The sequence below is a fragment of the Cetorhinus maximus genome, chromosome 4 (genome assembly GCF_964194155.1).
Source record: "Cetorhinus maximus chromosome 4, sCetMax3.hap1.1, whole genome shotgun sequence".
NCBI classification, from domain to species: Eukaryota; Metazoa; Chordata; class Chondrichthyes; order Lamniformes; family Cetorhinidae; genus Cetorhinus; species Cetorhinus maximus.
In genome coordinates this window covers 309,751-327,079 of record NC_135882.1, presented here as the reverse complement: position 1 = coordinate 327,079, position 17,329 = coordinate 309,751, and the positions used below count along the sequence as shown (strand labels likewise).

Genomic DNA, 17,329 nt, shown 5'->3' with positions numbered 1-17,329 from the left:
TTTTAAAAAGCACATGGAGAGCGAGGGGAGTTCATTTTAAAAAGCACATGGAGAGCGAGGGGAGTTCATTTTAAAAAGCACATGGAGAGCAAGGGGAGTTCATTTTAAAAAGAGTGGAGAGTGAGGGGAGTTCATTTTAAAAAGAGTGGAGAGCGAGGGGAGTTCATTTTAAAAAGCACATGGAGAGCGAGGGGAGTTCATTTTAAAAAGCAGATGGAGAGCGAGGGGAGTTCATTTTAAAAAGCACATGGAGATCGAGGGGAGTTCATTTTAAAAAGAGAGTGGAGAGTGAGGGGAGTTCATTTTAAAAAGAGAGTGGAAGGCGAGGGGAGTTCATTTTAAAAAGAGTGGAGAGCGAGGGGTGTTCATTTTAAAAAGAGAGCGGAGAGCGAGGGGAGTTCATTTTAAACAGAGAGTGGAGAGCGAGGGGAGTTCATTTTAAACAGACAGTGGAGAGCGAGGGGAGTTCATTTTAAAAAGAGAGTGGAGAGCGAGGGGAGTTAATTTTAAAAAGCACATGGAGAGCGAGGGGAGTTCATTTTAAAAAGCGAGTGGAGAGCGAGGGGAGTTCATTTTAAAAAGAGAGTGGAGAGCGAGGGGAGTTCATTTTAAACAGAGAGCAGAGGGCGAGGGGAGTTCATTTTAAAAAGCACATGGAGAGCGAGGGGTGTTCATTTTAAAAAGCACATGGAGAGCGAGGGGAGTTCATTTTAAAAAGCACATGGGGAGCGAGGGGAGTTCATTTTAAAAAGAGAGTGGAGAGCGAGGGGAGTTCATTTTAAAAAGCACATGGAGGGCGAGGGGAGTTCATTTTAAAAAGAGAGTGGAGAGCGAGGGGAGTTCATTTTAAAAAGCACATGGAGAGCGAGGGGTGTTCATTTTAAAAAGCACATGGAGAGCGAGGGGAGTTCATTTTAAAAAGCACATGGAGAGCGAGGGGAGTTCATTTTAAAAAGCACATGGAGGGCAAGGGGAGTTCATTTTAAAAAGAGAGTGGAGAGCGAGGGGAGTTCATTTTAAAAAGAGAGTGGAGAGCGAGGGGAGTTCATTTTAAAAAGAGAGCGTAGAGCAGCTGATTCGTGAGTGGGAATGTTGAGTATTTCTAGTCTTTAAAGTAAAATTAAGGTGTTTACTTTTGTGTTTAGGTCTCTAGTCTTCATTTTTTCTTTCCTAAAAATAGGTTGTTAAGTATAAGATTGATACAGGTATAAAAATTAATTACAATAAATTGTAAAGAGCAAGGATACTAGAGTAACTAATTAATAAATTGAATAAAATAAGATAGTGATGGCAGGACTGGTGATGTGTTGCTGCTGCAACATGTGGGCACTGCTGGACACCAAGGTGATCCAGGGCAAACACATCTGTAGTGAGTGTTTGCAGCTCAAAGAACTTTGGATCCAAGTTGAGGAGCCGAATCCGAACTGCAGACATTGTGCCACATCAGGGAGGGGGAGCGTTACCTGGACACTTTGCTGCAGCAGGTGGTCACGCCCCTCAGATTAGGTCATTCAAACTTGGACTGTGATCAGGGACAGGTGGTTGTGATGCAGGTGAGGCAGGTTTGGGGACCCAGGGGGTAGCGTTTGAGGCTCCTCAGCCTCTGCAAATGTCCAACAGTTACAAGCTTCTTGCAAGCTGTGTGGATGAGAGCGGGGACTGCAGGGAGGATGAGCAAACTGACCACAGCACCGTGGTATAGGGAGCCATTCAAGTTGGGGGAGGAAATAGGAACGTAGTAGCACACAAAACCTTCTGAACCAGGGGCAAAACTCAGCTGAACTGGCACCTCAAACTTGAAGAATGAATGGTGTCTGGTGGAGTTGGTTCACTGAGTATTGAACCCATTGTTATCAAACTACTGTCCAAGCTGAAACTGTCCTTCATTATTCACACCTCTTACAGCAACTATTGTTTCACACCATATTTTATTACTTTCAATACTTGCACTATAAAGGATAGGTTGGTAGTACAGAATTTAAATATTGCTGAAAAGAGAGACGTGCTCAAAAAGCTTTTCATCTTGAAGTCATCAGGACAAACAGAAAAATGCCAAATTCCAAAGGAAGCAACTGAGAAAAGGGTGCTGATTGGTTGGGCAGTCAGCTCTGATTGATCAAGGTGTCGCCATGGAGAATGCACCAGGGAGGTTTTATTCCCCATGTGTTTGTTTAATTAAAAATGGTGCAATGCCTGGATTTGCTCTTTATGCATGCAGAGAACATGGCCCTACATACGAATATATGTAGCTTCTAGTAAGCATGAGTCAGCTACATTGCGAGCCTGATGGATATTCGTGTTATGGATAAAGATTGACACTGACTCAAAATTGAATCAGAAAGTGGCTGATTTCTCATTAGGCAGCCAACAGGAAGATAAGCACATCAAAACAACTCATTGCAGTCAGAGCTAAAAATACTTCATTAGTGATATTTAAGGGCAATGAGCAAGGATGAGTCCCAGCTTGGTTTATATAAAATGACCTAAATCCAAGGTATGGAACAAAACATATCATAACCAATATAAACAACAATGTCTTTATCTGAGCTCCAAATTCTTGCTGGTTACGCAGGTTATCTTGGTAACGGATCACCAATTGTACCAGTATGCCAACTTGGATGGCAAGTAAAGTAGCAAAAGTTGTTAACACAATAATAACAGCAAAGTAGTTCATAGTCTTAACATATGATGAGGGAATTGTAACTGTGAATTGAAAACATTTCTTCCCATCCTGGTTTGAGCTGTCAAAATATGATAGAAACAACGCCAAAACAGCGAGAAGCACCAGTGCCCAGATAACCAGGCTGGCAGCACTCGCATGCCAAGGTTGGTAAAACTGCATTGTCTTCTTTTCTCGAAAGAAACTGATCATCCTTGTGATAACTATGGCCACGTAGAACATGAAGCACAGGTACATGTGAGCGTGTATCATTGCACTCACCAGCTTACAAAAGATTTCACCAAACTTCCACTCACCAAGAGCATAATAGGAGATGCGGAAAGGCACAGTTAGGAGAAAGATTACATGCACCGATATAAGATTAGTCACGGCAGTGGATGTCACGGATTTTCTGTCAGTTTTTATTTTCCAAGTCATGATGACCGCTCCAGCAGTACCTCCCATGAACTCAGTGACGTACACTGCTATTAAAACATGGTAAGTAGGTCCAGGTAAATTGCAGGAATGTGAGACATTTGGGGTGCTGTTTGTGAATGTTCCTTTCAAGGATTCTGTATTATTCATTGCTGAATTGTTCATTTTTTCTCCAAATCCTTCAAGAAAAAAATGTATAGTGTTTAAAATGGCCACAACAGACTGTTCATTCCCAGCCTCTGGCCTATCTGGACCCTCCTCCTACTGGATCCTCTGGATCCTCACTTATACCCATGCCTGCTCTTAGAGCAATCCTTCTCTTAGGCTGCATAGTAGAATTCCTACCCGACCACCCTCCAGCCACCAGCCTCTCCACTTCCCTCTTCTCTAAAAATATTTTCAAAACCCACCTTTTCCACCAGGCTTTCCATCCTTGCTCCTAAACTCTCTGTCGCTCAGCATTAGAGTTCTTAACCCTCCTGCTGTCCCACTGTGCTAGAATCACATTGCTTCATTGTCACTTGTGAGAATGATGACATCAGGACCAACAAGAACTGCCTGGAAACTCTGAGAGCGCAACTGGGGAAGGAAGATGGAGAGTGAAAGAAACAGATAATGTTCTGTCTCCTCTGAGTTCACTGCCCTTCATGTCAACCCTGAATCTTTCCCTCACCAACCTATATTCACGACCACCCCCTTGACCTTGCTATCTCATGCAGTCTTGCTAGATCCATCATATCAATTACAGATAAGGCCATCTCTGATCATTTCTGTGAATCATTTACTACTGATATCCCTCTTCTTCACCCAATCCTACCTCATTCTGTATCTGTCCCTGGAAAAAGCCATCCTTCAATTCACAATTTACAACTGCACTTTCAAAATCCCAACTGTTTAATCTTTGACCCTCTGTTCACCACGAGATTTCTGCAGCTACTAATTTGCTCAACCACACCTTCAATTCTTTCTTTGACGCCCTAGTCCCCAATAAAACCATTGCTGTCTTTCCCCACTGCTGTTCCCCCTGTTAGGGCCTTAATTTCCGCTCCCTTAAGTCTAAGGGACACAGACTTGAAAGGGTATGGCAGGCAATTGGTTTAGCCATCCACACCTTGAGTCCGCTAAACCTGCCCACTACTCCAAGATCATTCTGTAAGATAGAGTTAACTCCTGAGTTCTTTTCTGTAATGCAAACAATCTTCTTAAAACCCTCTCCTATTCTCCCATGTCCCCTCCACCCTCACATCCAACAATAAGTGCAATGAGCTTATGGACTTCTTTGTCACTAAGATTGAGACCATCTGATCCATTGCCTCTCCTGCATCCCTCCATTCCACTAGCCCATCTAGCAAAACCTCTTCAATGCTTTTCCCTGCCCTAGCTCTGAACTCACATCTTACTCTAGTTTCTCTCATATCTCCCCTCTCACTCTTCTGAACTCTAGCAGATACAAACCTAATCTGTCCAATCCTTCCTCATAAGACAATCAACTCATTCCAGGTATTAGTCCTTAATAGTCCTTAAATAAGGAGGCCCATACTGTACAGCAGTGTCATGCTCTCTCTGAGCTCATCTTGTCCATGAGACTCACTTCCTGCTGCCTTGATCCTATTCCCACTAAGCTGCTGATCACCCAACTTCCCCTCCTGGTTCCCATGTTAGCCAATATTATTAATGGTTAAAAGCAAAATACTGTGGATGCTGGAAATCTGAAACAAAAACAAAAATAGCTGGAAAAACTCAGCAGGTCTGACAGCATCTGCGGAGATGAATACAGTTAACATTTCGTGTCCGTATGACTCTTCATCAGAACTGGGTCCAGACCACATCTGGAGTACCGTGTACAGTATTGGTCTCCTTATTTATGGAAGGATGTAAATGAGTTAGAAGCAGTTCGGAGAAGGTTTACCAGACTAATACCTGGAATGGGTGGGTTGTCTTATGAGGAAAGATTAGACAGGTTAGGCTTGTATCTACTGGAGTTTAGAAGAGTGATTTGATTGAAATGTATAAGATCATGAGGGGCCTTGACAGGGTGGATGTGGAGAGGATGTTTCGTCTTGTGGGAGAATCGAGAACTGTTTAAAGATAAGGAGTTGCCCATTTAAGACAGAGATGAGGGGAATTTTATTTTCCCTCAGAGGGAACTCTCTTCCTCAAAAGGCAGTGGATGCAGACTCTTTGAATATTTTTAAGGCAGAGTTAGATAGATTCTTGAAAGGCAAGGGGGTAAAAGGTTGTCGGGGGTAGGTGGAAATGTGGAGTTGATATCAGCCATGATCTTATTGAATGGCAGAGCAGGCTCAAGGGGCCAAGTGGCCTACTCCTGCTCCTAATTTGTGTGCTCATGTGTATGTATGTAGGTGTTGTCCCTGTCTCCTTTAAATCTGTCTTCATCACCAGTTTCCAAAAAATCCTTGTCCCTACCAACCCATCTCCAACCTCCCTTTGCTCTCCAAAGCCCTAGAGCATGTTGTTGCCTCCTAAATCTTCCCCGGAATTCCATGTTTGAATCCTGCAATTGGGTTTCCACCCTCGCAACAGGACCAAAATAGTTCTTATTCAAAGTCACAAATGACATCCTGTGTGACTGTGACAAAGGTAAACCTTCCATCCTCATCGTTTTCAATCTGTCTGCAGCCTTTAATACAGTTGACCACACCTCTTCACTGTCATCCAGCTGGGTGGGACTGCACAAACCTGGGTCCATTCTTAACTAATTTAACCATGGTTTCTCTTCCTGCTGGCGCACTTGTACCTGTGCTGTTCCCCAAGGACCTCTCCTTGGACCCCTCCTATTTCTCATCTATATGCATTTCCCTGGGCAATATCATCTGAAAACACAGCATTAGTTTTCGCAAGAATGCTGATGACAACCAACTGTACCTCACCACCACTCCTCTCAAACCCCTCCACTATTGCTAAATTATCAGATTGCTTATCTGACATTCAGTACTGGATGAGCAGAGATTTCTTCCAATGAAATATTGGGAAGACTGAAGCCATAGCTTATGGTCCCCACTCTAAATTCTATTCCCTAGTTGCCAACTCCATTCTTCTCCATGGCAACAGTCTAAGATTAAACAGTCTGTCCGCAATCTTCGTGTCACACTTGACTCCTAGATGACCTCCCAAACTCATATCCGCCCCATCGTTAAGAGCACCTACTTCCACCTCCATAACAATTGCCCGACTTTGTTTCTGTCTCAGCTCATGTACTGCCAAAACATATATTTGTTACCTCTAGACTCAGCTACTCCAATGCACTCCTGACTGGTTTCCCACATTCTAAAAGATGTCTCAAGACAAGCTTTACAGTCAATGAAGTACTTTTAACATGCAGCCACTGTTGCAATGTAGGATACACAGCAGCCAATTTGCACAGTAAACTCCCACAAATAACATTCTGATTTTTTGTGATGTTGGTTGAGGGATAAATATTGCCCAGGAAACAGGAGAGAACTCCTCTGTTATTCTTTGAGATAGTACCATGGGTACTTTTACTTCCAGCTGAGCAGGCAGATGGGGCCTTGGTTTAATGCCTCATCTGGATGATGGCACCTCTAACAATGCAGCATTCCCACAATACCGTATTGAAGAGCCAGCGTAAATGTTTGTGCCCAATCCCTGGAGTGGAACTTGAACCCAGAACTCTGCAACTCAGAAGTGAAAGATGCTGCCAACTGAATCACAGCTGTCACTTTCTACCCTCCATTAACTTGAAGTCACTCACTGCTGTCCTTGTCTTAACACGCACCAAATCCTTTTCACCTATCACTCCTGTGCTCACTGACTTACATCAATTCCCAGTCAAGCAGTATTTTGATTTTAAAATTCTCATCCTTATTTTCAAATCCCTCTATAGCCTTGTGCCTCTCTATCTCTTACTTTCCCACAGCCCCCTGATTCTTCAAGATATATGTACTCCTCTAATTCTGGACTGTTTAGCCTCCCCGATTTTAATTGCACTTTTAATTGCCTAGGCTCTAATCACTGGAATGCCCTCCCTACACCTCTCTGCATCTCTACCTCCCTTTCCTCCTTTAAGACACTTCTTAAAATCTACCTCGTTGACCATCTGACCATTTTGGTCATCTGACCTAATATATCGTTATGTGGCTTGGTGTCATATTTTGTTTTATATTGCTCCTGTGAAACACCTTCAGATGTTTTATTACATTAAAGTTACTATATAAATATAAGTTGTTGTTGAAACATGAACTGGGGAGAAAGTTTGTAAAATACAAACTGGGGAGAGAGAGAAAAACACAAACTGGGGAGAGAGAAAGAGAGCAGAGAAGGCTAAGAGGAGATTTGATAGAGGAATTCAAAATCATGAAGCATTTAGATAGAATAAATGAGCCCTTGTTTCCAAGGGCTAAAAAGTCACTAACAAGAAGGTACAGATTTAAGTTGATTGACAAAAGAACCAAAGGCAAAATGAGGGGAAAAAAACTTTCCACAAGGAGTGATTAGGATTTGAAAATGCACTGTCCAAATGGGGTGGTGAAAACTGATTCAATAATCAGAAGTGTTGGTGAATTAATAAAGCAGTAACTGTAATTATAGAATTAGAAAGCATTAATATGTCAATCATCCAACAATCTCAAACACAAATCTATCTATTTTAATAAAATAAATTTTAAACAATTTTACATGCATTCCCAGATTCTCAGGAAATTGATTTCCAGCAATGCTCAGAGCATTGGGTCAAAGACATCGGTCTTATTTATCTACGCTCAATATGTGTAATCTGACATGCACAATATCTAAACACAGACCCTCGTTAAACCTACTGGTATCTTCAATTCAACTTTTACAACTACTTATATTTGTATAGTACCTGTATCTTTGATGTAGAAGGTACGACTGAGGAGAAACATTAAAAACTGAAAGCCAGTGGAGTGTTGAAGAAACCTGTATGCTGAATTTAAGACCACAGACACTTGACTAATTATTCATCCTGTGCATCATGTCACTGTAATTTTATTCACAACTTAACCAGAATGCAAGTCACTCTGTGTGAGCACAGGAAATAGAAGGAACCCACATTTCAACAGTTTACATTGTTGTTGAAGAAGTTAGTTAAAAGAGAACAATTGCTTGCAATGGGGAAGTGCAGACTGTCCCTCTCAAAAATCAAGTTCTAACAGAAAATCATACCCACCAACAAAAAACTCCAGGCTAACAAGCCAAGTTCCCTCGAGAAGGATCAGAAGCTTATTCAATGTGCAGAGAGCAGATGGCATATATCGTATAAAAGCTGAGTGGAAGGATGAACCAACTACAAGCTTAGACAGCCTTCAACCAGTGAAGCTTTGGAATTAATCAGCAAGTTTGTGTGAAAACAAATTACTATAAAAGATTAATTATTACAAAACTGATATATTTAAAAGCAGCAATATTTATTTAAAGGAGAACAGTAGTGCACTCATTTGCCCAGTAGTCTTAAATAAATAGAGGTATCAGTAAACACACTCTGTCTTGACTCCAGAACCTGCTGATTAGAAGGATCCTCAATCAAACTAGTTTCAACATCCTTGATGTAGTTCCTAACACGTGGTGCAAAGTACTTGGAGAGGCTATATACTGGAAACACCATACTGATGAACTGGTGGTGTTCTGTGAAGAGAAGGGTTAATCTAGGTGTCAGTCTATCCATCTGTCTAAGGTATCTCTCACTTCCACACACACGTGCACACTGTCTCTCCCACCCATACACACACACACTCTCTCACTCCCACACACACACTCCCACCCACACCCTCACACACTCTCCCACTCCCACCCACACACTCTCTCACTCCCACCCACACACACTCTCTCACTCCCACACACACACTCATACTCTCTCACTCCCACCCACACACACACACACTCCCACCCACACATACACTCACACTCCATCGCTCCCACCCACACACACACACTCTCTCACTCCCACCCCCACACACAAACACTCTATCACTCCCACCCACACTCACTCCCACACACACACACACTCACTCCCACCCACACATACACTCACACTCCATCACTCCCACCCACACTCACACACTCACTCCCACCCACACACACATACACACACTCTCTCTCACTCCCACCCACACCCATACACACTCATACACGCTCTCACTCCCACCCACACCCATACACACACACACTCTCACTCCCACCCACACCCATACACACTCTCTCACTCCCACCCACACCCATACACACTCTCTCACTCCCACCCACACCCATACACACTCACACACTCTCTCTCACTCCCACCCACACACACATACACACACTCTCTCAGTCCCACACATGCACTCAGCAGTCAGCCTCTTCCTCCACACCCCACCCACGACTAGCGGCTGCGCTCTGCAGCGGCTCACTCTCAGACTTTGCAGCTAGCCTCTCCTTCCCGGGGCCCCAGCCCTCGGAGCCCGCCTCTGCTCGCCAGGACCCCGGCGCTCCACTCCCCCACACTCTGCTGTCCGGGCTCTGGTTGGAGGTGCTGAAGCTCTGCTCTGGCAGCACTATCCCACTGGTCAGGGAGCTGCCGCTGGCTTGCACGCCTTACAGTGAAGAACACTGAGATCTGATTAACTTTTTTTATTGGTTGGTCTGGCTGCCTGTCAGTTTATTTGCCCCTTGAATCTGTTCCACCATTCAGTTAGTTCATGACAACTAATGTAATTCCTATATATAAAAACAAGCCCAGGGAACTATAGGCCAATGAGCTTAATGTCAGTGGTAGGAAAGATAGTGGAATCATGAATCAAAGAAGTAATCCAGGGCAAACACTGGCTTGATCCAAAGCAAACACATCTGAAGAAAGTGTCTGCAGCTTGAGGAGCTTTAGCTCAGAGTCATTGAGCAGGAGGCTGAGCTGCTGATGTTGCGATGCATCAGGGAGGGTGTAATAAACTTGGAGTGCAGGACGGGTTTCCCGTAAGAAACAGTAAACTTTATTTACAGACTCCAGGGACAGGATTTTGCCCTTGGCGTGTGGGATTGGCGGGGCCAGGCGGGGGCAGTCAGGAAGCTGCCGGTGATCGACAGCACACCGCAATTTCACGCTAGCAGGCTAATTAAGGCCACCCAGTGTGATACACGAGCGGCAGCACTGCCTGTGGGGGGCAGGGAGAGGAGTACGAGCAGGTCTAGTGCGCTGAATAATCCCCCTAAGGCACGGAGCTGCCTCAGGGAGATGAGGAATATATTGAATAGATTATTAAACAACAGAAAAATTTAATGAAATATGTCCCCTCATGTGATTCTGTCACATCAGTAGGGACATGTTTTTAATTAAAAATTAAAGTTTTTATTTAATTTGTATTTGATTTTGGAAACCTCATCCCGCTCGTTTAAATTGTTGACAGACGCGCTGCTGGCTTCGGCGCGGCCTGTTAACCAAACTATTGCGTGACTGCACATTGACGTCGGCACGCTCGGCCGACATCATTGCGCATCATTTCACGCTCGGTCGGGTGGGGCACACGCCCACCAGCGAGCTAAAGATACTGCCCCAGATGAGGCTACATGCCTGTTCCAAGACCAAGGCTAAAATGCTCTGCTCTTAAGATTCCCTGCAATTAGGGCTGATTCGTCTGTACAGTCGAATATACAGCCTGTACCACAGCAGAATGATAGCAAGCTGCTTACAAAACAGAGAGCAGGGGGTTAAAGGTAGTTACTCGGACTGACAAATGGTGGAAAGTGGTGTTCAACAGAGATCAGTACTAGGTCCACCATTATTCACTATTTACATAAACAATTTGAACTCAGGAATCAGAAGTACAATTTCAAAATCTGCTGATGAAACCAAATCTGTAAGTATAATTAATACAGAGGAGGACTGCAACAAAGAGAGAATATACAGCACAGAAACAGACAACTCAGCCTCACAAGTCCACGTCAGCATTTCTACTCCATCTGAGTCACCTCCCATCCTGCATTGTCTTATCTAACTTTATCAGTATAACCCAGTATTTCCTTCTCCCTCGTACTCCTATCTAGCCTTTTCTTAAATGGATGTTTACAAATTACTTCAACCACTGTCTGTGATAATAAGTTCTATCTTCTCAATACTTTCTGGGCAAAGAAGTTTTTTCTGAATTTCCTATTTGATTTCTTAGTGACTATCTTATATTAGTTACCTCTAATTTTACTATTCCACACAAATAGAAATACTCTCTATGACTCTATCAAAGCCTTTCATAATTTTAAAGACCATTAGGTCACCCCTCACCCTTATCTTTTGAAGGGAAAACAGCTCCCTTCATTCTTCCTGATAGGTATAACCCTGCATTTCTAATGTCATTCTTGTAAATTTCTATGCATGCTTTCCTGTTCCTCTATACTCTATTATAATGTGGTGGCCAGAACTGCATGTAATACTCCAGGTGTGGTCTGACTAACGTTTGATCCAATTTAAATGTCTGTACTTTTATACGTTTATACCATCCATACTTTTCAATTCTATCACTTTAGAAATAAACCCTGGTGCTTGGTTTGCTTCTTTTAATGGCCTTCTTAAATTGCTTAGCAATTTTGTGTTTTTATTTGTAGCCCTGGATCCCTTTGTTCTTCTAACACATTTAGATTCTTAATTTCCAGGTAATATGTGACGTTCTTATTTTTCTTACCAATAATTTGTTGCAGTCTTCCTCAGGACTAACTACCCTCCTAATGAGGTGTCTACACTTGAAAAGCACTTCATCAGCTGAGAGGTTTTGAAAGGCGCTATGTAAATACACATCTTTCTTTTCATCTGCAAATTTAAAAATTGTGCTTTTAATTCCAATGTCTAAATCACAAGATGAAAAGAAATAGGAGCAGGAGTGGACCATTTGGCCCTTCTAGCCTGCTCCACCATTCACAATGATCATGTTGACCTGATTATGGCCTTAACTCTACTTTCCTGCTTGCCCCCCACCCACATAACCCTTGACTCCCTTGTAGGTCAAAAATCTGTCTAACTCAGCTTTGAATCCACTGCAGTCTGGGGTAGAGAATTCCAAAGACTGATGACCCTCTGAGAGAAGAAATTCTTCCTTATCCCTGTCTTAAATGGGAGACCCCGTATTTTGAAGCTGTGGCCTCTAGTTCTAGATTCCCCCAGAAGGGGGAACATCCCTTCAGCCTCTACCCGATCAAGCCCCCTCATAATCTTTTATGTTTCAATAAGATCACCCCTCTTTCTTCTAAACTCCAAAAAGCATAGACCCAAACTACTCAACCTTTCCTCACAAGACAAACCCCTTCATCCCAGGAATCAGCCTAGTGAACCTTCTCTGAACTGCTTCCAATGCAAGTATATCCCTTCTTAAGTAAAGAGACCAAAACAGTATTTTAGGCCGGGATTTTCTGCACTGATCGGGATGGGCTTGTTCAGTGGCAAGATCAGAAATCTCCCAAGAAGGCCCTAGGCGCATTTCCCGGTGACATAAATCAGGGAAGCGATTGTCCCCTCACCCTGTCAATGGCGAGCTGCATTTCCTGCCATCGGACATCAGGAACTTAATTTGAATATATTTGCGTATCATTGTGGCCACACACCAGAATCACCTCCCCACGTCAAATTTAAATCCCGTTTCAGCGAGATATTAGAACAGTGTGATTTACAACTGCCTTTAAAAAGTGAGCACCTGGTGACTTGAACTTCAAGAGGAACTGGGATGTGAGCGCGCACAACTTAGTACAGCACTTGCAAGGATCCCAATGCAAGGAAACAGTTCCATGGGTTCAGGGGGGTGGTCACAGGCAAGTCTCCACAATGGCTTCTTCATTACTGTCTTGTGGTGCCATGGCTAGGGCAACAGTGCCGGAGAGAAGGGGACCTCGGGGCAAGGGCATCAATGCCAGAGAGAAGGGGACCTCGGGGCAAGGGCATCGATGCCAGAGAGAAGGGGGCCTCAGGGCTAGGGCAACAGTGCCGGAGAGAAGGGGGCCTCAGGGCTAGGGCAACAGTGCCGGAGAGAAGGGGACCTCAGGGCAAGGGCAACAGTGCCGGAGAGAAGGGGACCTCAGGGCTAGGGCAACAGTGCCGGAGAGGAGGGGACCTCGGGGCTAGGGCATCAATGCCGGAGAGAAGGGGACCTCAGGGCTAGGGCAACAGTGCCGGAGAGAAGGGGACCTCGGGGCTAGGGCAACAGTGCCGGAGAGAAGGGGGCCTCAGGGCTAGGGCAACGGTGCTGGAGAGAAGGGGACCTCGGGGCTAGGGCAACGGTGCTGGAGAGAAGGGGACCTCGGGGCTAGGGCAACGGTGCTGGAGAGAAGGGGGCCTCAGGGCTAGGGCAACAGTGCCGGAGAGAAGGGGACCTCAGGGCTAGGGCATCAATGCCGGAGAGAAGGGGGCCTCAGGGCTAGGGCAACAGTGCCGGAGAGAAGGCGGCCTCAGGGCTAGGGCAACAGTGCTGAAGAGAAGGGGACCTCAGGGCTAGGGCAACAGTGCAAGGGGGAGTCATGGCAGCATAGACTGAAGGTTATAAACTAACACATGCTTGGGTGCAGTGTGGTGGGGGAAGAAAACAGCCAGGCAAATGAAAAAACATGTCAAAGATGAGCACTCTTCCGCAGCTAAGACCGTCTAGCCTGAGCTCAATCGACATGCTTGAAGTCAGGCTAGACATGTATCTGTGCCCAATAAAGCTGCACTAATTCCTGAGAGTACCAATGATTGCTCTCTACTTTTAACCCTTCTTGCGCAGACTTCGAAATCGAATGAGTGCTATGGTGCTGCAGAACCACTGGACCAGTGGGCAAGCTTGAGGATTCCCTTGGGAAAGTTGGTCATGGAACACTGACAGAAGGGTGTGTTCCTAATCTCTGGCATTATGCTTAAGTCTTTTTTTATTCATATATGGGGTATGGGCATCATTGGCTAGGCCAGCATTTTTTGCCCATCCCTAATTGCCCTTGAGAAGGTGGTGGTGAGCTTGCCTTCTTGAACCGCTGCAGTCCATGTGGTGTGGGTACACCCACAGTGCTGTTAGGGAGGGAGTTCCAGGATTTTGACCCAGTGACAGTGAAGGAACAGCGATATATTTCCAAGTTAGGATGGTGAGTGACTTGGAGGGGAACTTCCAGGTGGTGGTGTTCCCACGTGTCTGCTGCCCTTGTCCTTCTAGATGGTAGTGGTTATTGATTTGGAAGGTGCTGTTTAAGGACCCTTGAGAGTTCCTCCAGTGCATCTTGTAGATGGTACACACTGCTTCCACTGTGCATCAGTGGTGGAGGGAGTGAATGTTTGTGGATGAGGTGCCAATCGAATGGGCTGCTTTGTCCTGGATGGTGTCAAGCTTCTTGAGTATTGTTGGAGCTGCACTCATCCAGGCAAGTGGGGAGTATTCCATCACACTCCTGACTGGTGTCATGTAGATGATGGACAGGCTTTGGGGAGTCAGGAGGTGAGTTACCCACCTCCGACCTGCTCAGTAGACATTGAAAAGTAACCGTCATGGTCCAAGCAAACCAAGAAGGTTCGGACAATGCCTGTGCCTGAGATGGGAGTTCAGGATGCAGTCGAATGGCCGAAGCTGTCGCCACTCAGTCATGTGATGTGGGGCGGTGCTGGGTGGGGTTTTGGCCAATCTTCATGCACACTAAACATTGGCCGTCCATATGATGGCCACGGCTCTCCAGCATCTGTAAAAGGGCCTTGAGAGGCAGCCGCAGGCGATGACTTGACCAAGAGTGGTCCTTAGGAAACAATTACTGACTCTCAAGTCCCTCTCTTTGATACTTTGATATGTCGACGTGGGCAGTAAACTTGATGCGGGGGGATGATTCTAGCGAGCAGGCCTTACAATTAGATGTGGTGACCTCACTCCAGATAATAGAGTATATCCGAATTCTGTTGTGATCTTCAGCTAAGCACATTGCTAATGTATTAAAATGACATCCCCAACAAGCAGCAGTGGGAAACACGGCCCCCCATTGACAGTTGGAGCGGACAATTGCAAACTGTTTCACAATGGCGTGAAATCGGTTTTTGGCCTTCTCACCATATTGTCCAGTCACGCCTGCCATGACACCCGACACCAAGGGGGAGGGGAAATTCCGGCCTATATCCTGTGATATGAACTTTCTCCTGAAGAAGGTAATGTTTAGTATGTCAAAGGATTGAAGGAATAAAATTCACATGAATATAAAGAAATTATATGATTCTATCCTTAAAAGATTTTAATAAATTTTAAAAATAATTTGTACACAAAACAATAGTTTTCCATTTTATTAGAAGTGTAATGAACACAGCTTCAATTATTTACAGTCCAGCAGTTTTTTTCACAAAAGTAAAAATGCTAATTTTTCGCTTTTTTCTTATCTCCCTCACCACCTTCAGTCAGCTATATAGAAAAGCTACATTTAAAAATAGGAACCCCCTTTGCACAAAGCTGATGTCCGTGCTCACTGTGGCATGAAATGTAGCCACGTTCAGGACCTGAACTGGTTTGAAAATACAATATGGTGACCTCACTCCAGATATTAGAATATATCCCAATTCTGTTTTGATCTTCAGCTAAGCACGTTGGAAAGGTCATGCTGATGTGCAAGTTCAATGAAGTTAAAGCATGTCTGCAAAATGGTGAGAGGAGAAAGCTGACAGAAAATAAATTACACTCTTCTGTCTTCACTTGCCAGTGACCTAATTCAAATTCACAAAGCTCATTCTTTTCCCCCCTGTTGTTGACCAGCTGTTTTATATGAATCCTTTTGAACTACCTATTAGCGCCATGCTGGTCATCTTCACACTCTATAATATACACCATGTTAAAAATGCCAATTTATTTTTGAAGTAACACACCATAAAATAACAACCCAAGAGAGCAAAAGGAAAACCAGTAAAGGAAATGCAACAACTTGAACTGATCCATATTCCAGTTATTTCAAAGGCATTGCACATAGGGAGTCAAAGGCTAATGTGATCTTCAAATTTTTCAGTTGACCATGGGAAGGTGGGGCACCATGAGGATGGCATGTCAGGCAACCAATGATGGCAGTGTAAGGGCGGGGAAGTTTTATTTTGTTCATGGGATGTGGGTGTTGTTGACCAGGCCAGCATTTATTACCCATCCCTAAATGCCCTCTGAACTAGTGGGCAACTCAGAGTCAATCACATTGTTGTGGGTTTGGAGTCACATGTAGGCCAGACCAGGTAAGGACAGCAGATTTCCTTCCCTAAAGGACATTAGTGACCAGATGGGTTTTTACAACAATCGACAATGGTTTCATGGTCATCATTGACTTTTAATTCCAGGTTTTCATTGAATTTAAATTCCACCATCTGCCGTGGTGGGATTCAAACCCGGGTCCCCAGAGCATTGCCCTGGGTCTCTGGATTACTTGTCCAGTGACAATACCACTACGCCATCGTCTCCCCCAAAGAGTTAGGAGGTCATGTGATGAGACCTCCAGGAATACATCCAGCCAGAGATGGCAACTCTAATTATGAACCTGACATCTATCATTTGCATCCTTTGCCTATTTTATCATACTCCCTATCTCCTTCATCATCCAGGTCTGTCATACCTTTCCCCTCTTTGGAACGTACCTCGACTGTACCTGAATCACCTTTATAAAGGCAGCCCATAGTTCTGATACAGTTTTGCCTGCCAATCTTTGATTCCAGTTTACCTCAGTCCACTCTGTTCCCATCCCACTAAAATTGGCCCTTGCCCAATTAATTAATTTTACTCTGGATTGCTCCTTGTCCTTTTTCATAGCTAACCAGAACCTTATGATACTATAACCGCTGTCCCCTAAATATTACCCTACTGATATTTGATCCACTGATCACTTGTACCTTTGATCCAGTGAAGTAGCTAGGGTGGTTTATCCATTTGAGTATCACCTGCTGATATTGTGGAATGCCAATTAGCATTTTGAATGTTCCCCAGGTCCTCCATGAACCATTGCTATGATATCACTTAGGAAACACTATCGAAGAATATCAATTCCTCAGGCTGCAAGGCATTATGTGGAGACATTGGGCAGGTATCCAGGCAATGGCATTCCACCACAGACTGTCTCTTGCCATTCATCAGGCAGTTCATTGTGCCAACACCAAATGTCAGGAAAATTGGGAATCTCACTACACCTTCTCCCACACATTTAAAATAAGTCTGCGCACAGTATAATCACAAAAATTGCCATTATTTTTCAATTAATACAATTATCAATACTTTTACTGTACATGAAGATTGACACTAACTCAGACTGAAATCAGAAGTAACTAATTTC

At 44.3% G+C, this 17,329-nt stretch overlaps 1 protein-coding gene across 1 annotated transcript; it reads right to left on the bottom strand.

The window, feature by feature from the left end:
- Nucleotides 1–1,909: 1,909 nt before the first annotated feature.
- On the bottom strand, nt 1,910–8,068 carry LOC144679432 (putative G-protein coupled receptor 141). The gene is made up of 2 exons (XM_078539803.1): nt 7,938–8,068; nt 1,910–3,273 (listed from the first exon to the last, which is right to left on the bottom strand). Exons 1-2 carry the CDS (start codon nt 7,975–7,977, stop codon nt 2,357–2,359), a joined length of 957 nt encoding a protein of 318 aa, XP_078395929.1. The 5' UTR covers nt 7,978–8,068; the 3' UTR covers nt 1,910–2,356.
- Between the last annotated feature and the right edge of the window lie 9,261 nt (nt 8,069–17,329).